The sequence below is a fragment of the Ogataea haglerorum genome (assembly GCF_019207285.1).
Source record: "Ogataea haglerorum isolate 81-453-3 chromosome Unknown 81-453-3_NODE_3_length_672639_cov_96.912891, whole genome shotgun sequence".
Classification (NCBI taxonomy): Eukaryota; Fungi; Ascomycota; class Pichiomycetes; order Pichiales; family Pichiaceae; genus Ogataea; species Ogataea haglerorum.
In genome coordinates, this window is record NW_025065153.1 from 459,376 (window position 1) to 483,114 (window position 23,739).

The following is a 23,739-nucleotide window of genomic DNA, read 5'->3' on the forward strand; positions in this document are numbered from 1 at the left end:
GTTCTGTAATATTAATATCGTCACGTTTCAGCCGAATAAAGATGCTGGCCGTCCAGAAAGCCAATGAGTAAACTTGAAGCAAGCCTCTGCGCAAGAAAATGTAAACTTGGAAGCCAGTCTAGCTGCACTAATTCCGGTCCCAGTATGCACTGAGACGCCGTAGTATATCCGTTTGTTCCCTTCACGGCCATTTAGCCAAAATTCACGCTCCATCCGTGAGCCAGCTATGTTAGGAACCAGCTCGAACAGTTGCAACGGCAATAAAAATACCAGGATGGAAAGCCAGAGCCACAAGCTCCATGCTTCTCATTAGACGGTTGACATGAGGACTATACAGTCGGCGAAAAACAAAATAGACATAGATGACCATCGTTTCAAGCTCTTCATGTCACCCATCACGATAATCAATCTATAAGTGCGAACGTCCATAGCCCCGTGCCCACATACAGGCTATAATAAGTTTACGTAGAATAAATAAATTAATCCCGATTAATGTTTCCTCACGAGGTCGACGAGACAGCCCTCAATTTGCGGCTCAACCAGATCGCGGCAGCGTACCAGCTGCCTGGCGCGCTCAAGGACTCGTCCGCGGTCCTGCAAGGAGACTACTCGCTTGAAAGCTATAGGAGCCACATGTTCACGTCTTCTGCCAACCTAAGCGACTCGCCCTCGTCCATGGACTTCACGAACCAGCCACACCTGATCGTCGGCCAAAACATCAACAACAACCTTGGAATTCCGCTCCACTCCATCAGCAAGATACCTTCGTACCAGTGGTCGTCCAGAAACGACGATCCAGAACACCACTCGACGAAGGCGAAAAACATCCTTAGTGGTTTAGGGGCGGCGGACAGCATTTCGTCGCTTGGAGGGCACGCGCTAGGTGCGTCGTCGCTCAACAGCAAGCTCGTTAGATTGCCGCTTTTGAACGAGAAGACCGACGGCACCAAATGGTCTCTGGCGAACGGACTGCCCTACTACGATAAGCAGTTTGTCGACAAGCAGATCAAGTACCTGAACCAGAAAAAGGCCAAGACGATGTCTAGCAGATCGCAGTTTTCCGCCCAGATGAACGAGACCATCGACGACGTGGAGTATCTGCACGGTACCGTGATCGTCAACCAGTTTCTCAACAACAAACGGCTGGTCCGCAACTACCAATGGCTGATGTACTTTGCAAACAAACAGGGAGGACGAAAATTGAGCGATAAAATCAGCTCCTACGACAATATAAGGTACAAGTCGGTGCGCAGCTTCCAAAAATCTGTTGAAAAAAAGATGGCACGCCAGCAACGCGAGGAAATGGAACGCAGACGACGCGAAATGGAAGGCTTGCCGCCTTTTCCACCTCAGGATTCCACGGAATCGGACGAAGACGACAAGGACGAGGAAGAAGAAGGACCTAGATTCCAGACGTTGGACATCCCGGTCAACCTGACCAAAGAGCTGATCATCGAAAAAGAGCTACCGATAGACGACAAAGAGCTGATCGACAACCAGAACAGATTATATGGTATTCAGAACTCTTATCAAATGCTAGAGGAAGCAAGACAAACGGACGGCATCATTCACTCCCGCGTCCTGAGACTAAGACGAAAGCCCAACCCGAATGCCCTGGGATATTCAAATATCCGATGCAAGAAACCACCGTATGCCTGAGCAGTGCAGACATCACAGCACTTTGGCGTGCTTGATGTCGTTTCTCAGCTTATACACCAGCAGTGTCATGATAATGAGCAGTACCAGAACAGGCATCATAATCAGTCTCACCGCAGACATGAACTTGTTCAGCTTAGACTCGAATTCAGACTCGTAGTCTGACGGGCGCGAGCCTTTCGCATAGAATTCTTGCAATTGTTTAAGCTTGTCGTTGATGCTTTCGTGCTTTTGTGACTGTCCCTGGAAATAGCTGTTGAAAGTGACGAATCTCTCATCCACCAGCTCCAGCAGCTGGTTTTGTCTAGTGATTAACTGTCTGAGCGCTTCGTACTTGGCATTGAGCTCCTCAGTCTGCTTGAGCAGTGTGTCATAGCTTTTCTCCATTTGGGTGTTGTAGACGGAATTTTTCTCGTTCATCATCTTGATGGACTTGGTCACATCAAACAACTGCTTTTGCAGAACCTGTGGGGCCGTCTGATGCGTGAGAATGGTCTTCACTTCGTCTAGTCCGGCAAGCAGGTCATATTCAGCAGACTCTGGCCGCGGAGGCACCGGGGCACTCCTGCTACTCTGCCGCTCCCGTGTTCTCTTATTGTCCTCTGCCAACTGTGCTTGTCGGGCTTGTCTCCATTCCAGCTCGTGGTGCTTGGCAACCAGCGTCTCAGAAGCCTCTACTTTTAATGACTCAATCACCTTGTCGAAAAACTTAAACATCAGAATCTCGAACTGTTCGGCCTTCTTAACGTCCCTTAAGGACGCCGCAGATATACCCACACGCATGTTTTTCAAGTACGGATCCAGGTTGATGGAATCTGTCTCGAACAGAAGCTTGTTGTCGCACGTGATCTTGAGCTTTCTGTTCTCGTAGCCCAGTTTCAAAGTGGACGGCACCTGGGAGTCCTGGAAGCTGTAAGTGTACGCTCCAAGATAGTCTTGTGCCAAATTGATTTTCCGCGAACCATCGTTCACGTACACTCTGAAAACAGGACCCAGGTCCTGTTCATTAGCGTCCAGCAGAATCTGCAACCCAGAGAATTGCGACGGTCCGCCAAAATTGGAGATGTCGGATCCCGGGTCTTGGTCAAGCAACCACAGCGAAAGTCCCGCGCCCGTGAACCCAAACGCACCCACCGATCTGAAGGTGAGCTGCAACGAAAAGCTGGCTGACGAGATCTTGTTTTTGGACCAGACAGCGCCGTTCGTTATTTGCTGAGAGTCCTTCTCTGAGATGGACGGTGCAGGAGTGAGTATAACACGTCCCTCGTTGAACTCCACGTTGCCGTACAACTGCCAGTTCGCCTGGAGGTCCGACAGAGACTTCACCGAAACGAGGTCTGGAAACGAAAGCTCGGGCACGGCAGACAGAGTTTCCGCAGAGGACGCTCCATGGCCACCATGAGCCTCACAGACCTGCCAAAAGGCCAGCAGCCAGAGAATAAAGTTAAGTAACATCAAACAAAAGATTTAATGCAAAACCAGATCGACAAAGCGTACACAGCCGTATTTTTCAATCTTACGCTGGCAATAGTGTTTACCGACGCTCGTAACCATTGCAAAGTTGCACAAAATTTTTTCTGACAGCTTCCAACGAGCAAAAAAAGGGTGGGAAAAGTTAAATAAAAGACAATTCAAGAAACAACGCTGGTGTTTTTGTTTATATCAAATTAGACTTTTAGGTTTTCGGACAGAGATCTAATTGGTTGATTCCCAACAGTACATACGCATCAACCAATTGGTCGGTATCTAATCGATATAAATCCGCTCTACTCGATCCCAAGTGACATCTAAAGTTTCGCCAGGCTCAAGGGCCAATAATCCAGAGGCATCCACGCCTTCCAGCGACCCTCCCTCCCTTACCACTGTTCTTCGCCAAACGTCTCTAGCGGCAATTGACTCACTTACTGTTTCCGGAAACAAAGAAGAGGTTGTGCCACAGATCAGATCCATCATAGCATCATATCCTGATACCCGTGGTGAGCGACTGATCAAATACTTGCTGGACACTGCCTTTGACGAAACAGACCTCAAACCTGAATCTCGCGAGATTGCTCTACAGATTCTCAAAGAAGAGCTCGGGAAGTACACTTCTACGGACGTTTCTCATCTGGAGTCTTTTGCTGGGCCCGTTTGCGAGTTCCTGAAGAATTCATCCAGATACACACTATCGGACATCTACAATAAACTTGGCTTATCTGGATTCCAGACCGTGTTTGCCACTCTTGATATCGAGAATACTAAATCTCAATACTGGAGAGAGATATCTGAACAATTTGCTCCTGTCTATCAACAAAATCTACCGGGTCTTGTTCAACATCTGAATCATTTATCGGAGAAAAATAATCTCCAAGGAGAAGAAGCTGCTGCGTACGGGAGATTCCTTCGGTTATTTCTCGAATCTAAAGTTTTCACAGCACCTCACAAACTACTGATTGTTGAACACTTGGTCAACATTTTGAAGAAAATCGACAATAGCAAGCTCCATCAATTAGTGCACAAGGAAATTGACAACTATTTCTTTGAGTTAGGCAAGATGGAGTTCAGAGAAGTGCTACAGAATTTCGAGCCATCGAAATTACTTCCTAATAAAATGCTCACGGACTTACTCGCAGCTCAACCAGAGGCACAACTGGACGAGGCTATCGCCATCCTGATGTCAGAGATATTATATCCTGGTTCACAGAGACTGTGTGGTGCTAACACCGACGCCATCACGGCACTCACTCCTGCTAGCGTTCCTGAGGCAACCGCAAGAGGAGCCCAAATGGCCAACGTTATTAATAGATTGAAGACACAGCCAAACTGGCAACATGTGTTTGACCTTGTGCTGAAAAACACTTCAACAGCTACGACCATGACCACTGCATCGCTTTCCGAATTTTTGTCTGCATTAGAAAAGGAAGATCTTATCGATTTGTTCCTCTCAACGGCATGTAAATCTGTCAATCCCCAACTGCTGAAAGATTTGCTGATTCAATTAAATTCTCTAGATCCTAGTCAGGGGTCGATAAACCTGCTTGACTACAATCTGGAGCCGATCCTATCATCAGAGGTCAATTCGAGAAATTTGCTTTTATATTTCAAATCAATTGTCAAGATCGAGGTTAAGACGATTGCTCTTCTCCAAAACGAGAACATTAATGACACCGTTGTGAGCAACATATTTGCCAGAGACTACAGAGCTGCTCCAGAGTACATTGTACTGGCATGTATTTATATTCTGCACGATGAGCCAGAGGCCAAGGAAAATGATGTGATTGTCAATATAATGCAAAACTTTATTGTTTCGCTGCTGGATGTGAGCTCTCCATATTTGAGTGCCATTTTTACTAAATTTGAGGAGTTCAATCCTGTTGAGTTGGGCAAGTTGCTGGTCAAATATTACGAGGTGAGAAAGTCCACTGATTCGATACATAAGATCGCCAGTCTTACTGCGTCCTTCAAACGTGATACGGTCATTATGTCGATCCTCTCTAATTCAGTCGATTTTAAAGACGCATTCTCGTTTGCTATCATATTCTCCCAATATGGGTGGAAACGTTTCCAGGAATTTGTGTTGACCCAGCTTGATAGAAATATCAGCGTTGTTGCGGGCACAATCATCGAATTCATGGAAATACAAGCCACCTTAGAGTATGAAAGCGCACAGCAAGGCCATCGACTAGCCAAATCTCTGAACCTAGAGACAGTTTATTTCTTGATGACCACTTTGGCGAGTAAGCAGTTGCCACCAGAACTGTTTGAGAAATTCAGGAATTTGCAGGCTTTGTGCTTGCAGGCCTATCCTAGATTGATCAACTTTGGGCAGGGTCATGACACCGCCATTTTGATGAACAGCTCCACGAACACGTTCTCCATTGACGTTGAAAAAGAAATGAAAGTGTACTATCAAAAGATGTACAACAAGGAAATCGAGATCAAAGACATTATCAATATGCTTCAAAGACTGAAAGCAAGTGACAATCCTCATGACCAAGATGTGTTTGCCTGCATGATCCACTCCCTTCTGGACGAGTATAGATTTTTCCCTGAATACCCTGTGGACGCACTTGCAACCACTTCTGTTCTATTTGGAAGCACCATCCTTTTTCGACTTGTCGAAGGGCCTGCCCTTTCCATTGCACTAAGATATATCATTGACTCGGTCAGACAGCCACCTGAAAGCAAGATGTTCAAGTTTGCAGTTCAGGCCTTGTACTCATTCATGAAGCGTCTTGCCGAGTTCCCAAAGTTCTGTGCTATGCTTTGCGAAATACCCGCTTTAAAGAGCCAGCCTCAGCTTTATGAGGCATGCAAAACGGTTGCAGCGGGGGGATCATTACCATCGGCTTCACCGCAGAATTCCAACGCCAATATTTCGACTCCCCACCAGAAAGCCAAAGAGCTAGATCCATCTGAATATGTTTCCAAATGGGTTTCTATTCAGGTGCCTGGCAAGATTTTTGATGATGTTAGACAGGAGAGTCCTGCTGCAGAGACTTTGGATAGAGTGCTATTTATGGTGAACAATCTAACAGATGATAACGCCGATACGCGTTTGTTGGAGTTAAAGGAGCTCTTGGACGCAAAGTATTACAATTGGTTCTCCAATTACCTGGTCAATCAGCGTGCCAAGTTGGAGCCAAACTATCATGCCTTATATGGACGTATTGCTGAACACTTTGATTCCACGTTGTTCGATGCACATCTACTTCAGGCCACTTTTCAGCAAATCGTGCTACTATTAAACAAGGCTCGCGAATCAACCGAGCCGGAGGATATTGCAGATATTTTGACATCCACGGAAAGATCGCATTTGAAAAACTTGGGTGCATGGCTTGGCCGTTTAACGCTAACTAGGGACAAACCTATCCTACATAAAAACATATCGTTCAGGGATTTGTTGGTGGAGGCTTATGACCACAAGAGGTTGGAGATTGTGATTCCCTTTGTTTGCAAAGTAATTGACCAAACAAAGTCATCAAAGGTTTTCGAGTATCCAAATCCATGGTTGTTGGGAATTTTGCAGCTGTTGAAGGAGTTGTATAATGTTGCCAATCTCAAATTGACTCTCAAGTTCGAGATCGAAGTTGTTTGCAACTCCTTGAAGGTTGATCTTAACAAAGTTGAGGCGGCTACTACCATCAGAAACCATAAACCAGGAGAACTGGAGCGTTTCGTGGAGTCCCAAAAGGTGATTATCAAGCTCGCAAGAATGTCTTTGGAAGACACAAAGTCGACCCCTCAAAATCTCGTGGGCAATCCAGCCACGCCTCTAGCCAACCTCAACCCATCGGTGCTGACTGCTCCACAGAGCGCCCCGCAAACTGCCCAGCAACAACTCAATGTCCTCCAGCAACTACAGCAGCAACGTCTCATGGCCAGCGCGCAATCGCAACCGCAACAGCATCTGCAGTCCGAAATTCCTGGTGCTCCAGTTTCCTCGTCGAGCTCACCTGCAGTTAACAGCAACATGCCTACTTCTGGTCAAGGTGTTGCACAGCAACCAGGTTCTGCATTTGAGAACTTGAATGGAAACTCTGTGTTTGTAACGCATCCAAACCTTAGAAGATTGTTCCAATTTGCAATTACTAAGGCAGTGCGTGAGATTTTGCCTCCTGTTGTGAGCAGGACCAACTCTGTTGCTCTCGTGACTACGAAGTCTTTGGTCTTGAAGGATTTTGCATTTGAAGTGGACGAACTAAAGCTCAGGAAGGCTTACATCAACACTGTAAGACATCTTTCGGAGTCTCTCACTCATGCATCCTGCAGAGATCTATTGAGGGAGAACATTCAGTTGAATCTACATCAATACATCAGCTCTCTAGGCCAACATATTGATGCCGCTATTTTGGAGGATCTGCCAAGAGCCATCAACGACAACTTGGATTTGGCCTGCTCTATCATCCAAAAGGCTGCAATGGAAAAGTCAGTTCAGGATCTGGACGAAATGATGCTACCATCCATTGCTTTGAGAAGACAATTTAGAGACTCTAGACCGGACCAGGCCTTCTGTGACACCCAGCATGCTTCCAGATATGCTATGTCTCTTCCGGACCCATTAGGAATCAAACCCAACGGAGTCACTGCAAAACAATTCTCTATCTATTCGGAATTTGGAAAACCTAAGAACAGTACCAGTTTTGCAGGTTTGGGTGGAACTCATGCCGCTTCAGGTGGCGTTGCCCCAGGCATGGCTCCGGAGGCTGTCGCTACACCTCCTTCAGTGAACGCTGGTGTTGACCAAGCTGCCATGGCTCAGAGAATATTGCAATTGCAAGCACAAGGCCTTACAAATAGCTCTGCTGTTCTTACAGCCGGTAGCCCGGCCGATGCCGCACATGCGCATTTACCTGGTGAGCAACCTCAACGTACCCTCGAGCAGTCCTTTATTTACATCCAGCAGCTGTTAGAGGCCGTTGTGAAGTCAATAGAAGAGACTCCGGAGAAGGAAATTCATCTGAGAGAAATTGCCATTGACCATCCTTTGAGATCGTACTTGACCGAATTAATCCAACTTCTGAGCAGATTGAACCATAACGAGTTGCAAATGAAGATTGCACAGGTGGTAATGAACACTCTGTTCAGTGCACAGAATGCTTCGCAGCTATTTGTGGAGGCTTTCATTTTCCTTCTTGACAAGTCTTGTGAGCTGTCGTCATACGTTGCCAAGTTCGTCACCACTTGGTTGATCAATGCTGAAGACCCAAGAAAGTTTAATAGGAAAGTGATGGCTTCGCTCGTCCAGATCGGAATGGTGTCCTTAGGTGATCTGGATTTGAGTATTTCCAAGGCTCTTGTCAACAGAAAGGATGAAATGGTGCTCAATTTTGCATCCGGATTAGTTCTCGACATGGTGTTTGGGACAACTCCTACGGCCTTGAGATCCGACTTTACAAATACTATTACCGCTGTAAAGTCACTCGACAGGGAGATTGTGGAAAAGAGTGTCTTGACTCAGGAACTCCTCAGACAGTTGGACAATAAAGTTGACTTACAGATTGAGAAGTTCAAGACGTTGATGCACGATCCAACCAAACTCAAAGACTATTTCGCATACATATTTGCCGAGTGGGTGAAATTGCTCAAATTTGGCAATTCTTCCAAGGAATCGCAACTGGATTTCCTCAATCAACTTTACGATCTTGATGTGCTGACCAAACCAGACTACTTTGTTTTGTTCTTCACCACTGCCATGGAGATGTCTGTTCTTTCGTTTGTGAAAGAGAGCGATGCCTCAAAGAAGCTGGTCGTTGAGTCTTATTCTGCCATTGATGCGTTTGCAGAGCTTCTCATCCAATTGGTTCTCATTCAGGATGACATTGCAGGAGCTCGCGTCAACTTCTTCAAATCTGCGCTTTCTGTGGTTCTTCTGGTTTTTGCTCATGACCACGAGGCCAACAAGGCTAACTTCAATGAGCGGCCATACTTCAGGTTCTTCTCTACACTTTTGTGCAACTGGGCAACTTTGACTCATGAGAACTACGCCTCCGTTGCAGACAACGAACCGGACATCAAGAAGCTCAACAAGTTCAACGTCAAATTCTACCACATTCTATGCGACTTCTTCTTAGCTTTGCAACCAGACGCCTTCCCAGGCTTCACCTTTGCTTGGGTCTGTTTGATTTCTCATCGTATGTTCCTTCCAATCATTTTGGAGCTGGAAGAGGACTCTGAAACAAACCATGCCAAGTTTGCATCGCTTTTGGTGTCCCTGCTTCGTTTTGAGAGCACGTACGTCAGGGACAAGCAGCTTCCTGAGGCTATATCTGTGGTCTACAAGGGAACACTGCGTGTGTTCCTCGTTCTGTTGCATGATTTCCCACAGTTTCTCGTGGAGTCCGCCAACGTTTTGGTGAGCGCAATGTCTCCCTCGTTTGTCCAACTGCGGAACGTTGTTCTTTCTGCTGCTCCGCCCAAGATGGACATCCCAGATCCGTTCCAGCCTGGCCTCAAGGTGGATAGACTTCCAGATATTGCTGTGTCTCCTCCGATTTTGAGCCCGCCGGGCCTGATCCTGCAAGAGAGAAATCTTAAGAAGCTGGTGGACTCTTATATGCGCATGCCTTCGGCAGCCACACTCAAGCAAATCGTGACAGCGTTGGAGCTTCCGGAGGCCGTTGATGAGGCGGGCATAGGTTTCAAACAGACAAAATACAATGTTAAGCTAATCAACGCATTGACGTTGTACGTTGGCATCTGTGCCGTGGAAGAGCGTACAAACAGCGGCGTGGCGTTCAACTCAAAATCTGTGCATGTTGGCATTCTGAGCTCGCTGATCCAGGAGGGGCCTGTCGAGCTGCAATATTTGCTGCTGCAAGGAATAGTGAACAATTTGCGGTACCCAAATGCACACACCCACTGGTTCAGCTGTGTGGTGCTGCACTTCTTCGGCTCGACTTCGTTATGGGGAACGAAAAAGACCGATGTCCAGCAGCTGATCACCCGTGTGCTCCTGGAGCGCATTGTGTGCAACAAGCCTCATCCCTGGGGCCTGTTGATCACGTTTACTGAGCTGCTGAAGAACAGCGAGTATGCGTTCTTTGACCTGCCGTTCACCAAGGCCAGTCTCGAGTACGAGCGGCTGTTCAATACATTACTGTTGTACATTAAGAACTCGCCGAATGCGAGTTAATGATTCTATACTTTTCTGATTATGTAACTAGACTTCTAACACGGCTTAGCAAAAAAAAAAAGTTGGACTTCAATATGTTTTCTACTCTGCGACGTCGACTAGTGGGTTCCTCGGACGACGACGCAGACGATTCGTTCAAAGAGAGCACCTCGACGCTTACGAGGAGCCGCCGGCCGCCCAACACTGCGTTCCGACAACAGCGGCTCAAGGCCTGGCAGCCCATCCTTGTTCCCCGGGTCGTTTTGCCGTTGCTGCTTCTTGTTGCACTGATCTGCGTGCCCATCGGCATCGGCTTTGTCTTTGCCACGTACAGCATTCAGAAATTGGAAATCAATTACGGCAAGTGCGCCGACCTGGCGTCCAGCAGCTTCGCAGACGTGCCATCAAAGTATGTCAATTACCATTTCAGCGGCGGCAAGTCGTCCAAAATACAGTGGAAGAAGACCATCAACGAGACAGACACCGTGTGCACGATCCAATTCGATGTTCCGGGCGACATCCACGGGCCGTTGTACCTGTACTATAAACTGACCAATTTTTACCAAAATCACAGAAAATACGTGGAGTCCTACGACTGGAAGCAACTGCGCGGAAACGCTGTTCCGTACGATGAGGTGAGCTCCGACTGCTCGCCTATGCGCTACCGTGACGACAAGATCGTGTATCCTTGCGGACTGGTGGCGAACTCGATGTTCAACGACTCGTTTTCGAGTCTCACCTCGTCCTCGGGCAGCGAGTACGACTTCAGTGCCAAGGGGATTGCGTGGAAGTCGGACCTTTCGCTGTACAAGAGGACAAAATACAACACGTCGGAGATCGTTCCGCCGCTGAACTGGATCGAGAAGTATCCGGACGGATACTCTGACGAGGACCTGGACTCGCTGGCTAAGGATGAGCGATTCATGAACTGGATGAAGACCGCTGCGCTGCCGTCGTTCATGAAGCTTTACGGAAAAAGCAGCGACGTGCTGGCGAAGGGCACGTACACGATGGACATTGTCATGAGATACGAGGTGTCGATTTTCGGCGGAACGAAGAGCGTGATCCTGTCCACGTCGAGCGTGCTGGGCGGACGGCATTTCAGCCTGGGCATCTGCTACCTGGTTGTGGGCGGTCTCAGCGTGGTGTTCATGCTGATTTTCCTCATCAAGCACGTGTTCACGCGCAAACAGACAGACCACGCGTTTTTGGAAGGGCTGGCCGGCCAGGAGCGGGATGTTCTGTAGTACGTACACTGGTGAAGAAAAAATATTTCGACGCGACGATTATATTAGCGTCAACTATTTATTAAATTCTTGTTAATGTCCAGGGTGAAGAGAATTGCTAAGGAGCTGGAGGACGTGAAAAAGGACGCGCTGTCGGGCGTGACTCTTTCGCTTGTGTCGGAGGATGACCTTTCGCATTTAAAGGGCACTTTTGTCGGACCTCCGGGAACACCGTACGAGGGCGGGCTGTTTGAGGTGGACATCCAGATTCCCGATGCATACCCGTTTAAGCCGCCAATAATCAAGTTCGACACCAAAATCTACCACCCGAACATCTCCTCGCAGACAGGAGCCATTTGTCTGGACATTTTGAAGGACGCATGGACGCCGATTCTGACCCTCAAGTCGTCGTTGATCTCTCTGCAGTCCCTGTTGCAGAGCCCAGAGCCAACCGATCCGCAGGACGCACAGGTGGCAAAAGTGTACATGAGCGACCCCAAGAAGTTTGCGGAGACGGCCGCCAACTGGACGAAGATCTACGCCCCTAATGACAACTACAAGCCAGAAAAGGGAGGTTCCAACTACGACGAGTTTGTGCAGCAGTCCAAAGTCCAGGAGCAGGACGAGTGCGCCAAGTACGGCATCGACAGAGCCACCGTCCAGATCTTCGAAGATATGGGCTTTCCCAAGGACAAGATCATTGCTGCCTTGAGAAAGCTCGACCTCAAAAAAATCAGGGTCGACGACGTCCAGACCCAGCAGAGTGTTTTAGATGAAATTCTTCATTAATGATATACACTTGGATATACTCATACAGGTATTGTAGCTATTTACCAGAGACTATTTCCCCACCTTTCTGAACCCGTCCTCGCTGACTCCGCCGTTCTTGCCTCCCTTCCGCTTCTTCTTGGCCACCACGGGAGCCGCATCTTTTTTTGCCCGCGGCTCCAGCTTGATTTCAACACCCTTGACGTGAATTGCGCCTGTCTTGATGGCCTTTTTCTGTGAGCTCTGCTCCGTAAAGTTCACCAGAGCGATCATCCGGTCGATCTTGCACAGGTCGACGTTGCCGAAATTCTCCTCGAGGTGTTTTTGCAGCTCCTCCTCGGTGATAGCACTCGTAACACCCTTCACGTAGATCGGGTACACAACCTGGCCCTTTTTGTTGACCATCCGGCTCTTGTGCTTCTTGAACTCCTCGTCCTCCTTCTTGTCCTTCTTGTCCTCCTTCTTCTCGTCCTCCTTCTTCTCGTCTCTTCTTTCTCTCTTTTCCTCCTTCAGCTCCTTCGATTCCTTGGTCTTCTTCGCCTCAACCTTCTTAGCTGCCGCAGACGCGATCTGGTCAGCCCAGCTCATCGGCTTCGACGTCACAGGCCGTTCTGGCCGCTGCTCTGGCTGCTCTGGCTGCTCTGGCTCCTCCTCCTCGCCCTCGCCGGTCTCCGGGGTGGACTCCTTGCTTTGCACGGAAAACACCTCGCCTTTCTCTGCGCTGTCCGGGGTCTCGGTCGCGGACTCCGGCTCGGGATCGTAGTTGGAGTCGACGTCCGGCAGGAAGTTCAGCACGTCGTTGTACACGTCGTAGACGCTGCGCTTGACGGTCGGAACGAGCAGAAACGTCTGCACAAACTTGTATGCCACAGACTCTGTGTCGTGGCTGCTCTTGGGAGCCAGCTCGCCAACACAAACAATCAGAATCGATTCCTGGAACGACTTGGAGGCGTCTATCGACTGGATCATCACTTTAGACCCGGCCAGCTTCGACTTGGCCCAGTGTGCCTTGATCTCTGCCGGCCCCTCAGCAGCAACGACGTCCGCGCTCAGCGGGGCCTTGTAGTCGCCGTGTCTGAGAACGGCATTCTGCGAGTACAGCTGGTACAGGTTTTCCGTGCCCGAGTGGATGAGATTATAGTAGTACTCAATGAATGCTATGGCGACCCGGTTTGGGTCCTGGTCGATATCCGACATTAGGTGAAAAATGTGAAAAAAATATATAGACAAAAAAAAAAAAAGCGAGCGAAAATGGAAACGTTAAGAATTTCTACACTATCTATTTAGATACATCATCTTCTGCTCGGGAGTGAATTGCGTCTTGTCATCGGCAAATCCCCAGATGTGATTGGCCAGCTGGCGCACCTCCTTCTCGCCCACAAGCCTGCGCAGCTCCCAGAAACACAGATGTGTCAGCATCGACTGTCCTCCCACTTGGAGCAGATTATGGTTCACGTTGCGGATGACGCCAAGCTCTTCTGCCAGCGTCTCGAGCGACCGTGTCTTATGCGTTCCGCCGACACGTGAGACAGATATGTACTTGATGTCGTAAAAAGTCGGGAAGTAGAGGCCCAGCCACTCCTCGAACTCTTCCTCGCTCGTCGGCATGTTTCTGTTGATGAGCAGTGACGTGATGAACCCAAAGTCGTAGCCCGCATGGTAGCTGATCCAGACGTTGTCCTTCATCAGACACAGCCCGCTGTCCGTCAAAACCTGCGCAAATTCAAACACGTCGATACCAAACTCCTTGAGCCTGCTGAAATTAAGCCCCGTCGTAATCAACGACTCTATGCTCTCTCTGCTGTACATTTCCTCGTCCAAGTCGAACTTGAAATTAAACTGCCACGTCGACGGAACACCCTCAGGCCGCCGGCCATCCTTGTCGCTCAATGTGATGCCTATTTGTATCAGATTCAATAAGTCTGCGTTCGATCTCATCGTCTGGTAGTGGTAGTCCTTTGTCGACCGAAACGACCCGATCGGCCGCGCAACAATCCCGGCAAACTCTGTGGACACGCAGATGTGGTTGTAGCGCTCGGCAAGCTCCCGTATGACCATCATCTCGCTCTCCAGGTTGTCTTTCCACACCTCTCTCACCATCGGCTGGGGCTGAAGCGATTGAGGCTGCTGTTTCTGCTGTAACTGCTGCTGACTGAGCCGCTGAGCTGCCAGCATCGCCTGCTGTTGCTGGACCTGTTGCAATAGCTGCTGCTGCTGCTGCTGCTGGAGCGTCGCCGCCAACACCTGCTGTTGTATGCTTCTGTTATGGACTTGCGGAGACATCATCATGCCCACCTTCTGCTGCTGCGGCAAACTGCCCGACCCGGACCCCTGCTGGAGCAGCTCGGGGTTGTTCAGGAACTGCGACATGAATCGCATATTCATCTGGTTCGCCATGCTTGCCTTCAAAAAATCAAATTATATTCCTATGGACTCCAACAATTACCAAGACCCGCGCGCATCCTTACACCGGAAATAATAATTACACCCGCTATTCGGTTCGCTGCTTCTTTGGCAGCAGGTCGTCCTCCTGCTCGGCTTCGTACTCCGCCTGCTGCTCTGCCACGGCGCGCTCCTCACGCTCCGCCCGCTTTCTTTTGTACGCTGCCTTTTTGTCCACTCCCGTGCGCTCCTCGGTGTCCTCTGGAGGCGGCACAAACCACGGAATCTTTCCTCTGTTGAAGTCGGCAATCACCTGCTTGGCCACTCCGCTCTCGTCGGGCTCGCCCCCTTTCAGCAGTCTTCCGTGCTTGCGCGCCAACAGCTCAATAAATTCCGTCGCGTTTTTCCAACCCTTGATCTCGTACGTTCTCTCCAGATGTTTGCGTTCGCACTTGGCCAGAAGGTCCGGAATAAACTGTTCTGGGTTCGAAACGTGCTCCACGCGCACAACACCGCGGAACAGAATGTCTGCCTCGGTGTCTTTCGTGGACGGAGGCACAATTCCCGGACAGTCGATCAAAAAGATTCGCTTCATCAACGTAATGTACTGCCACACCTTGGTTTCTCCCGGGATAGGAGCCACCGTGCACACCTTCTTGCGCCTCAACGTGTTGATGATGCTGGACTTTCCCGTGTTTGGATACCCTATGAAACCAACACTGATCTGTTTTCTATCCTGGTGGAGGACGGAAAACTGACGCAGCAGCTGGATCAGTGATCCTTTACCGAACGAGTTGGTGATGCTGGCATGGAACGCCAGAGTTGGATAGTCTTTGGACAGGTGTTTCACCCACGCCGCCTGAACAGTTAGTAAAACGAGAGAAGCACGTTTGAATGTCGGGCCTTTTACTACGAAGAAGCCGGTGTCTAAGACTCCTTCAACTCATAAAGGCCCAGAGCACCATGTTGCGGCCCCAAAACGGAGCACAGCAGGATGTCGGCCGGCGTCAAAACGACACCGACCGACCGTTGGCGAACATGATCTCCCAAAGTCGTAACAGATAGACCATATTGGCGGATGGAATATCCTGACAAAAAACTTTGGTAGCATGGTGCCATTCAAACGTGGAAAAAATAGTATACTTACAGCCACCCATGTGGGAACCAAATCGCACTTGTTCAACACAAAGATCAGATGCTTGTGAGGACACTCCTTCTTGATGTATTGCTCAACAGACTGGCACCGTGTTCCTAGCGGGTCACGCGCGTCCAGCACGTGGATAACCACGTCCGACGAGTCGATCACTTTGTACAGTTCGTTCCAGATTCTCTTGGACTGGCCCTTGGAAAAAATGAACTCCTTGGCCTCCGCGCTGAATTCGTCGGTGTCGATACCTCCCATAAGCCCCAGCGTGGGCTTGAGCTCCTGTTTCTCCTCGTACTGCGTCTGTTCGGCAGAGGTGAGCTGAGCCAGCTCTTCCAGAGAGGAAGCCACTGTGGTAGGCTTCTTGCGCTGGGCCTTAGGGCCAAAAGTGTGCTCGAACGACTCCGTTTCCAAAATACGCGCGCTCGGAGATTCGTTCGTGTCCTTTTCGTCCAAGAGCGACATAGGCAGCTTGTTTCTTTTCAGCAGCACGGTGTACGAGTCGTCCTTCTTGTCGCCCATGGCCTCTCTGAAATGCGTCAGAGCGTCTTGCGCAATCACTCTGGTGTTACCAAACCACCGTCTGTTCGGGTCCACTCTGGCCGTTGGGGCCTTTGTGTCCTGCAAGTAGGCTGCCTTGATAACTTCTCCCTTGGCATTTCTCACGGCCTTGCCCTCTTTGTACATGTTCAGATGCTTCACCTTCTTTGCATCTCTGTAGAAGTTTTCTCCCTTGACTCTGAGGTTACCATCCCGCAAGTCGTTCTGGCGCACCCGACGGGCCTTTTCTGTTTTCCCAGTAGCCATTGTATATAAGCAGGGATAAAATTTTTTAAGGACAAAAAATGAAAAAAAAATAGTTCGGGCTGTGTAGGGAAAACCGGCAGTGATAGCGCACAGAGCAGTTGAGCACTAGGATACTTTATGTCGGACATAGCGACAGGTATAGAGGCGCTCTGTGAATGCCTATGAAACTCCGCCCAGTTTGCTCTACTCACACCAGCTCAACGTCTCTGGACACTAGCACAGATCTTATCTGGGGCGGCATTATCAGACTGCCTCCAGTCAGTTTTTTAGCTACGCGGTGGACTTCCCGTGGTAGCAAAAAAACAATCGTCTCAGACAAATACCTGCTTTGTTGGCGGACCGTCAGCCCCATAACACGATGTTTGGGGCAAGAAAGGGCCATGATTGGATCCATACAACTATACTGGTCGATGAGGTTGACATTCGGCTTGGTGATTTCTTGGTCTGGAGCAGGTCGAGCTATCTCACCATAACACCTACCCAGCAAATTTATCGGTGCCTGCACTAACTTTTCAAGACTTTAAGCTTCCCTATGACAAACCCAACGGTGACGAAGCTCAGATCTCTTGCCTTCTCTTGCGCATGGGCTGCCACGTGCTGAAATCGTACCTGTAGAATAATGTAATCTTTTGTACAACCACGCGAAACCCGTAGAAAAGTGTGCAGATCTTGCCTCAGTGCAAAGATCTAGTGCTTCACAGCAACAACATATATTTCGGAAGACTTGAATCACGCTCCAAGGGAGAATTACTGGCCACCTCTAGCCAAAAGCTCTACCGGAGCTGGCTTTGCTGAAGTAGTAGACTGCGACCCACAATCTCACACGAGTGGGCTCTGTCCCCACTACTGCAGAGATCTACGGACCACTTCATCATGGGACGTTGCATTGGCAGCTGTTACGCGGCCGCTGCACTAGCTATATCACGTGACGGATTATCCAAGCGATATGCGATTTCCTAAACAAATTACCTAATCTAACTCATGGCTCGACCACGGATCCAGTTTTCGCCGTTCAAGTACCCGACCTCGCGGCGATCCGAGCCCAGCAGCCCTAAAACTACATTGCACACACCCGATACCGGCAACTCGCCCGCCAGCACCGCGTCGTTCGCCGTTTCGAAGGTGCCCTTGAAGACCAAGGGAAACGGGCCTTTGCACGCAGGCACTCCCGTGCGCAGAGAGCCTGCTGTGGATCTGGACGACGACGTCCAGCTAGACGGGGTCGACAGCGACGCAGGCAGCTACAACTACAACGACTACAATTCGAGCGTCATGTCTCCTATCAAGCTTCCTGGGAGTCCGCTGCACGAAGCGGACGGCCTAAAGGGCCTGGACTGTCAGGAAGCGCCGATTGTGGACATCAGCAGCGAGTTTGAGGACTCCGAGGACGAAAGAGACAAGGAACAGGGCGAAAGTCTGATGGTGGAGCAGTCTGTGCGGGACGAGGTGGACGCCGAAGCGACGATTCTCCGCGTGGCGGATTTTGTCGAGCGCAGACGCCGCGAAAAGGCCGAGCCGGGGGGCCATGTGCCGAGTGGGGGGCGGACGGAGGCCCAGGAGAGAACAGCCCCGAAGAGTCCAGCGCGCAGTCCAGAGAGAAGCGTCGAGCACAGCGCAGAGCGCTATCTGGAGCGGACTACAGAGACTACAGAGCCCAGCGCCGGGTCTAGTCCGCGCAGCTCTGCTCGCGACCTGAGACATGCCAAACGCTGGAGCAGAGCCCAATGGACGCGTCTCTCGCGGTATCTGCGTCTATATCGCGCTACCAAAGACAAACGGATGCTGGCTCCCGAGAAGCTGGAACGCGAATTCCACTGTCCGCCAGAGGAGGTGCTGGCGCGCAGCGAGATCCTGGCGCGGTTCGTGAAGGTGCGCAGAATCACGCGCAAGCGGCTGTGAATGTATACTAGAACGGTATTATTGCTATATAGTTAGCTTAATTTTGGTCTGTGATGTAGGGGATGTTGACTCTCACTCTGTGGCTGTAAGGCAATTTCGGGATCACGACGCACAGACAGGCAACAAGATTCACAACAAACAGGTTGAGATCGTAGTACGAGTAGTGCGTGGAGATGAGAAACAGAAAGATCGGAACTCCCATCAGGAACTTCTTGACCGGGGTGTACTGGTCGCCGTTGTCGATCTGCTCCCACATGGTGAGGTTGTCGTAGGCCCCGTTGTTGAAGTCAAAAGGCGTTCCCTTGATCTGGTGGAACATGATATACGAGCCTATGACATAGGTGACGTTTGTCAGGGTCCAGCTCCACTCGTTGTTGAACATCGGGATCAGGTCGTAGAACAGCTTGAGCAGTATTATTATCACGATGTGGATAATCCAGGCGCCTTTGAAATGGACCCAGTTGGCGTTCATATTGGACTGAATGTCCTGGTCTTGTTTGGTTTCGAAAGTCTCTGGCTCCACCTTCGAGATCAGCGACGACGAGCGTCTGCGGCGGTGGTCCTTGGCGGTGTGCGACGACGTTGGCGACACGGTCAGTCTTTCTGGCGACGAGGGGGCGGGAAAAGGCTCGACGTTCATCTGGGGCAAAGTTTATATATGTTTAAGATTTTATTGCGGCTGGCGTCGAAAAGTACGCCTGCGTCGATCGTCCTAAAAATAGACAGCTGTATTTGTGGCATTCCGCTTTTACTAGCCAGGCCTATGCATGCCGCCGCTTTCGGCTGCCGAAATCCACCTCGCCGGGGCCCTTGAAGTACACGTCTCTGTAGTATTTGAGCTGGTTGATGCTTTCGAGGATGTCGCTCCGCGCAGTGTGCGCGCCCACCTTTTCTGGGCTGTACTCGTTCACCCGCGGGTTGTGTCTCCTGGAAATCTCCATGACCGACGACACGTCGATGATGCGGTACGTCAGGTAGTCTGTAATCTTCGGCATCTCCTTGCACAGAAACTGTCTGTCGACGTGCACGCTGTTTCCAGCCAGTATCCCCACACCCTTCGACACGTACTTGCTCAGATACGCCAGCAGCTGGTTTTCCACGTCTTGGAGCGTATTCGACGACTCGATCACCTTCTTCGTCAGCCCAGAGTCGCCGTGGTGCGTCCTGCACCACTCGTCCATCTGGTTCATGCGTTCCTCTGGGTAGTGGATCACGGCCTCAAACCCCACCTCGTCGATGAGCCGGAGATGCTTGTCGGTGACCAAAGCGCAGATCTCGATAATATGGTCGTTCAAGAGGTCCAAGCCGGTCATTTCGCAGTCAATCCACACGATCGGGAGCAGGTGGTCGTACTTGCCGTTGACAGGCCTAAGCTCCTCGAGCTCGTCCGCTTGGACCTCCACCTTGGGCTTGAAAATGTCGCTGATTTTGAACATGCTGGGTCTCTTCCGCGGAAAGTAGGTCCGAACAAAAGGTCTCACAACTGGCCGTGCAAAACAAGTCCGTAACATACAAATATCTGCTGAAAATATTTCCTGCCCGGAAAAAGCTCTACTCTGCCAACCATAAATAATAGTAGCTATTTGCGCGGGATCAAACCCCCTTGCCCCAGTAAACCCACTGGTCAGGAAGCGGCTTCTCCTCCAGCTCGTCCCAGACCCGCCACTCGGCCATCTTGTGTAGCAGCTCGTACTCCTCGTTTGCCTGGATGATCAGCTCCTCCACCAGACCGCACCCGATCTTCTGCTCGATCTGCTCCACGACGTCGTTCGCCTCCACGATGGCCAGCCTGCTCTTGGTCAGCGTCTCAACGCTCTTGCGGTAGACGCTTTCCTCAGGAAACTTCTCCTTCAGCTTCGTCAACGTCGAGTTGTAGAGCTTGATCAGGACGGGCCGCGGGTTGGGGTGTTGAAGGATCCCCGTCAGCCCTGTGGGATTGCCTTTTCCAGAGCGAATGAGCACCTCCTGTGCCTGTCTGAGCACACTAAACTGTCTCATAATTTTGAGGGGTAAATAAATTATTTGGCACAACTAATTATTTTATGTGCTCTCGGTTTTTTCCATCCGCACAGACGCCTCGCTGATCCCCGTCGACGGCATCGAGTCCAGCTCGATCGCGTTGTTCTGCAGCGACAGGTTCAGCAGGTTGCTCAAGGCGTTTGCAGACGTGTCGGGTATCTGGGCCGCACTGTCGGTGTACGGATGTGGGGCGCTGGAGTCGGACGTCTGGAGCAGGTACTGGTGGCCGTTTGACGGCGAGAAGGCGGGCAGATCCTGCAGTTGGCTGCTTGCGTTTCTGAGACTCAGCACGCTCGCCAGAAATCGGCTAGACAAAACCGAGTGCGTGATTGGAGCCATGTACACGCTCGAGCCTATTATGTAGTAGTCGGAGATGGTCACCGTCTCGTTCTCGGAGAGCCTGTTCTGTTTGCGGATGACCCAGAAGTCCGGCTCGCCGACCATCGCAATGACAAACTCGATGCCTTTCATTTTGCGCAGGTCCTGCAGCAGCTGGTCGTAAGGTTTACAGTAGTAGTTTGTATCTGTGAACTGGTTCTGCATTTTGAGGACCTGGTTGTTGGACGTTCTGTCGAAGAATGGCGACTGCGCAAAATACTCCAGCACGTTGTCTGTGCGGAGACCAAACGTGTTGACCCATTCGGGCGACCGCCACTGCAACTCGTCAAGGTTTTCCAGGGACATGGGATGTGCACTGAATATTTGGCAGAAAAATCAATCTGAAAAAAAAAGTCGAGACATACACTATTCAACATGTTCCGGATAACGTCGCTGATTTCCGGCACGTCGAGCATCGTCTGGCGATACACGCGCCTCGGGACCTACGCTACCAAATCGATCAGGCCTCCGACGCCAGAGCCGACGGAGAAAGTGCCCGACGTGAGCACCTTCCTACAAAAAATTGGCCGTGGTGTGTCCGAATACACAGAGACCTTCGAGAACGACTGGCAGAAATTTTGGGAACTGGGCTCTTCGGGGATGAAAGAACAGGGACTGGAGCCTCGTGCCAGAAAATATATTCTAGATTGGCAGGAAAGATACAGAAAGGGTGCTGAGCTGCACGAGATCCCGAGGGGCGAGAAACTTCACGGAGGAGAGCGCAAAAGAAGAATATACCTTGCCGAGAAAAGGCTCAAGGAGGCCAGGGAACTTGCGCAGCTGAAGAGGAGGTTCAAGATCCAGAGCAATCAGGAGAAGAGGAAGAGAGAGAGGTTTGAGAGATTGCACCAGATGAATATGTAAATAGAACGGCAAGGCCAGTCACACGGATCCTGGAATAGCGGTCTTGTGTAATATCAATATAGACTGTGGCTGCAATTATTGGGTGCTTGATAATAGATCTCGTGCTTTTGACCTGTTTTAGTCTTCGGCAACGGTGTCTCAGCGGCTTCCGAAAATCGGGGCTCCTAGCTGTACAAACCAAGTTCTGCCAGTCTACGTATGTGGTGCCCAATATGAATAAGATGCATTCAGAGCTGGTTGCAAGAGACCGCGTATCCCGTGCTTCGCGCTGCAACAGTACGCTCAGTACAGGCTGATATCTAATATTCCAGGGAGCCACGGACAACATGTAGGGCCCGCAATTTACCTTTGCCTGCAAATGGCAGATGCCCTTAAGCGACATTGCTGGGAGACGGCCGGGCAACGGCGCAGCGATCTCCAAAGGAGCCATGAGAACCCGAAGCTGCTCTTTCATTTTAAGGATTATTGGTAGTATATTGGGCATCTTATACCTTCCAAAGGCTATTCCTTTCGTAATAGCTCGGCATACGATCATCCATTCACGTTAGATTGGACTGCCATGCGAAATATCCCCGGAATGACCAGAATTCTACTCAGATTCTGATCCATAGAGGCTTACTAAGTAGGGTCATTTGGAGCGTGTACAGATCAGCAGGACACTAAACTTTGGGGATCGCATTCCTTTTAATGCAGGTTCCTGACAGAACCGCAAGGCCAGCGTTTTCCAAGAGGCATTTGCTCGATATATTTTTGCTATGCGATCTGAAAGCCTTTGATAAATTATTATCTTCCAGCACCCAAACGCTGAGGTGAAAGGCTTTGCTGCATCAAGCTATTGACTAGAGGCGGGCTGTCAACACGGGATTACCCGAGAGTAAGCAGAGAAAACTTCGGAACCTCAATAATGAGAGCTACGTTGGTTTTCAGCTCTGATGCCTCCATACGGTAGTTGGCTATAACTGCCTCCAACGTCCTGCTAGAAAGGACAGACACAAGGTGGTTTCTTATGCCGAGCTATATGCTATCCAGCTGTTAATAGGGGAGGGTTGTCGGTGACTGACTGCTCTGCCAGGAGCCAGAATATGTCGCAGCTGTGAACCACCACTGCCAATCAGTGAGGTGAGGATAGATCACTCAAAACAGATATTAAACGGCAATTAGCTTGCCACAAATACCGCTGTAAAGCTGCCAGCCCCAGAAATCGAGTCCACTGGGTTAGAAGGCCACAGAAGCAATAGCCGTGTAGTTTTGAATTCTCAGGCTTCGACAGGGAAACGGCGCCCGGAATTTTCGAGGATCGCCGAAAGTGGCATTGCGAAAGCCTTATTCAAGTCGCGCAATCTAGCGAGACAGGCGTCCGGATTTGTTTCAGCAGTTCAAAGCTTGTAATGGCTCAGACGCAGCTGCAACCATATTCGGTGTTTGCTGCTACCGCCTCAGAAAAATGTCGCTAATATCCGGCCCGCTGAAGCGGGCCTAGGAGTCCGGCTTGCTGCTAGCAGCCGCTGCCGGGTCCTGGGATTTTAGCATCTATTCAGGGTGACAACAAGCTTGCAAGATTTCACTATTGTTCACTACTGCAGGTTACATTATGTAACGAACTATTTACCGGAAAAAGAACTCCGTCAAGATCGCTACATACATGCTCTGTACGATGATGATACATGCATGTTCAGCAACGTGCGATGATGCTTTGGATGTCGCTAATTTGGTTGCCGTTGGCTGCATCTTTTTGCAGCAATTCTCGGCCCCGCCAATGGTGGCATGCATCTCGATAGCAAAAAACGTACGACATTTCAACCATGACATGGCCAGACCGAAAGTGGCCTCGCCGCTTGCTCCGTGTCCGGGTTGCGTCCAGGGATCCGGCTTTGCGTCTACGAATTCGGCATTAGTGCGGCAATCCACCGGGAATGCACATTAGAATGTAAATTAGACCCAAGTTAAAGAAAAATACGAATTGATACACCAATATTATATTTTATTAGCACTAGCAGTTGTTT

General features: G+C 50.1%; 17 protein-coding genes across 17 annotated transcripts; 8 read left to right on the forward strand and 9 right to left on the reverse strand.

Moving 5' to 3' along the window:
• Positions 1 to 492: 492 nt before the first annotated feature.
• Positions 493 to 1,659, forward strand: KL911_001407 (uncharacterized protein; the record flags this gene model as incomplete). The annotated part of the gene is made up of 1 exon (XM_043196362.1): positions 493 to 1,659. One exon carries the CDS (start codon positions 493 to 495, stop codon positions 1,657 to 1,659), a length of 1,167 nt encoding a protein of 388 aa, XP_043055980.1.
• A 12-nt stretch (positions 1,660 to 1,671) lies between these two features.
• On the reverse strand, positions 1,672 to 3,056 carry KL911_001408 (uncharacterized protein; the record flags this gene model as incomplete). Its single annotated transcript, XM_043196363.1, has 2 exons — positions 1,672 to 2,958; positions 3,054 to 3,056. The coding sequence occupies 2 exons, from the start codon at positions 3,054 to 3,056 to the stop codon at positions 1,672 to 1,674; spliced, it is 1,290 nt and encodes a 429-aa protein (XP_043055981.1).
• Positions 3,057 to 3,126: 70 nt separating this feature from the next.
• Positions 3,127 to 10,270, forward strand: KL911_001409 (uncharacterized protein; the record flags this gene model as incomplete). The annotated part of the gene is made up of 2 exons (XM_043196364.1): positions 3,127 to 3,202; positions 3,480 to 10,270. The coding sequence occupies 2 exons, from the start codon at positions 3,127 to 3,129 to the stop codon at positions 10,268 to 10,270; spliced, it is 6,867 nt and encodes a 2,288-aa protein (XP_043055982.1).
• A 74-nt stretch (positions 10,271 to 10,344) lies between these two features.
• Positions 10,345 to 11,496, forward strand: KL911_001410 (uncharacterized protein; the record flags this gene model as incomplete). The annotated part of the gene is made up of 1 exon (XM_043196366.1): positions 10,345 to 11,496. One exon carries the CDS (start codon positions 10,345 to 10,347, stop codon positions 11,494 to 11,496), a length of 1,152 nt encoding a protein of 383 aa, XP_043055983.1.
• Positions 11,497 to 11,571: 75 nt separating this feature from the next.
• KL911_001411 (uncharacterized protein) lies at positions 11,572 to 12,264 on the forward strand (the record flags this gene model as incomplete). The annotated part of the gene is made up of 1 exon (XM_043196367.1): positions 11,572 to 12,264. The coding sequence occupies one exon, from the start codon at positions 11,572 to 11,574 to the stop codon at positions 12,262 to 12,264; it is 693 nt and encodes a 230-aa protein (XP_043055984.1).
• Positions 12,265 to 12,315: 51 nt separating this feature from the next.
• KL911_001412 (uncharacterized protein) lies at positions 12,316 to 13,440 on the reverse strand (the record flags this gene model as incomplete). Its single annotated transcript, XM_043196368.1, has 1 exon — positions 12,316 to 13,440. One exon carries the CDS (start codon positions 13,438 to 13,440, stop codon positions 12,316 to 12,318), a length of 1,125 nt encoding a protein of 374 aa, XP_043055985.1.
• Positions 13,441 to 13,518: 78 nt separating this feature from the next.
• On the reverse strand, positions 13,519 to 14,640 carry KL911_001413 (uncharacterized protein; the record flags this gene model as incomplete). Its single annotated transcript, XM_043196369.1, has 1 exon — positions 13,519 to 14,640. One exon carries the CDS (start codon positions 14,638 to 14,640, stop codon positions 13,519 to 13,521), a length of 1,122 nt encoding a protein of 373 aa, XP_043055986.1.
• A 94-nt stretch (positions 14,641 to 14,734) lies between these two features.
• Positions 14,735 to 16,576, reverse strand: KL911_001414 (uncharacterized protein; the record flags this gene model as incomplete). Its single annotated transcript, XM_043196370.1, has 2 exons — positions 14,735 to 15,567; positions 15,889 to 16,576. The coding sequence occupies 2 exons, from the start codon at positions 16,574 to 16,576 to the stop codon at positions 14,735 to 14,737; spliced, it is 1,521 nt and encodes a 506-aa protein (XP_043055987.1).
• Positions 16,577 to 16,763: 187 nt separating this feature from the next.
• On the reverse strand, positions 16,764 to 17,463 carry KL911_001415 (uncharacterized protein; the record flags this gene model as incomplete). The annotated part of the gene is made up of 2 exons (XM_043196371.1): positions 16,764 to 17,094; positions 17,441 to 17,463. 2 exons carry the CDS (start codon positions 17,461 to 17,463, stop codon positions 16,764 to 16,766), a joined length of 354 nt encoding a protein of 117 aa, XP_043055988.1.
• A 94-nt stretch (positions 17,464 to 17,557) lies between these two features.
• On the forward strand, positions 17,558 to 18,486 carry KL911_001416 (uncharacterized protein; the record flags this gene model as incomplete). The annotated part of the gene is made up of 2 exons (XM_043196372.1): positions 17,558 to 18,103; positions 18,247 to 18,486. 2 exons carry the CDS (start codon positions 17,558 to 17,560, stop codon positions 18,484 to 18,486), a joined length of 786 nt encoding a protein of 261 aa, XP_043055989.1.
• Positions 18,487 to 18,512: 26 nt separating this feature from the next.
• KL911_001417 (uncharacterized protein) lies at positions 18,513 to 19,115 on the reverse strand (the record flags this gene model as incomplete). The annotated part of the gene is made up of 1 exon (XM_043196373.1): positions 18,513 to 19,115. The coding sequence occupies one exon, from the start codon at positions 19,113 to 19,115 to the stop codon at positions 18,513 to 18,515; it is 603 nt and encodes a 200-aa protein (XP_043055990.1).
• A 121-nt stretch (positions 19,116 to 19,236) lies between these two features.
• On the reverse strand, positions 19,237 to 20,473 carry KL911_001418 (uncharacterized protein; the record flags this gene model as incomplete). The annotated part of the gene is made up of 2 exons (XM_043196374.1): positions 19,237 to 19,912; positions 20,097 to 20,473. 2 exons carry the CDS (start codon positions 20,471 to 20,473, stop codon positions 19,237 to 19,239), a joined length of 1,053 nt encoding a protein of 350 aa, XP_043055991.1.
• A 42-nt stretch (positions 20,474 to 20,515) lies between these two features.
• On the reverse strand, positions 20,516 to 21,178 carry KL911_001419 (uncharacterized protein; the record flags this gene model as incomplete). Its single annotated transcript, XM_043196375.1, has 1 exon — positions 20,516 to 21,178. The coding sequence occupies one exon, from the start codon at positions 21,176 to 21,178 to the stop codon at positions 20,516 to 20,518; it is 663 nt and encodes a 220-aa protein (XP_043055992.1).
• Positions 21,179 to 21,247: 69 nt separating this feature from the next.
• KL911_001420 (uncharacterized protein) lies at positions 21,248 to 21,736 on the forward strand (the record flags this gene model as incomplete). The annotated part of the gene is made up of 2 exons (XM_043196377.1): positions 21,248 to 21,289; positions 21,353 to 21,736. The coding sequence occupies 2 exons, from the start codon at positions 21,248 to 21,250 to the stop codon at positions 21,734 to 21,736; spliced, it is 426 nt and encodes a 141-aa protein (XP_043055993.1).
• Positions 21,737 to 21,811: 75 nt separating this feature from the next.
• Positions 21,812 to 22,190, reverse strand: KL911_001421 (uncharacterized protein; the record flags this gene model as incomplete). Its single annotated transcript, XM_043196378.1, has 2 exons — positions 21,812 to 21,840; positions 21,911 to 22,190. The coding sequence occupies 2 exons, from the start codon at positions 22,188 to 22,190 to the stop codon at positions 21,812 to 21,814; spliced, it is 309 nt and encodes a 102-aa protein (XP_043055994.1).
• Positions 22,191 to 22,640: 450 nt separating this feature from the next.
• On the forward strand, positions 22,641 to 23,125 carry KL911_001422 (uncharacterized protein; the record flags this gene model as incomplete). Its single annotated transcript, XM_043196379.1, has 2 exons — positions 22,641 to 22,681; positions 22,966 to 23,125. 2 exons carry the CDS (start codon positions 22,641 to 22,643, stop codon positions 23,123 to 23,125), a joined length of 201 nt encoding a protein of 66 aa, XP_043055995.1.
• Positions 23,126 to 23,378: 253 nt separating this feature from the next.
• KL911_001423 (uncharacterized protein) lies at positions 23,379 to 23,660 on the forward strand (the record flags this gene model as incomplete). Its single annotated transcript, XM_043196380.1, has 1 exon — positions 23,379 to 23,660. One exon carries the CDS (start codon positions 23,379 to 23,381, stop codon positions 23,658 to 23,660), a length of 282 nt encoding a protein of 93 aa, XP_043055996.1.
• Positions 23,661 to 23,739: the final 79 nt, after the last annotated feature.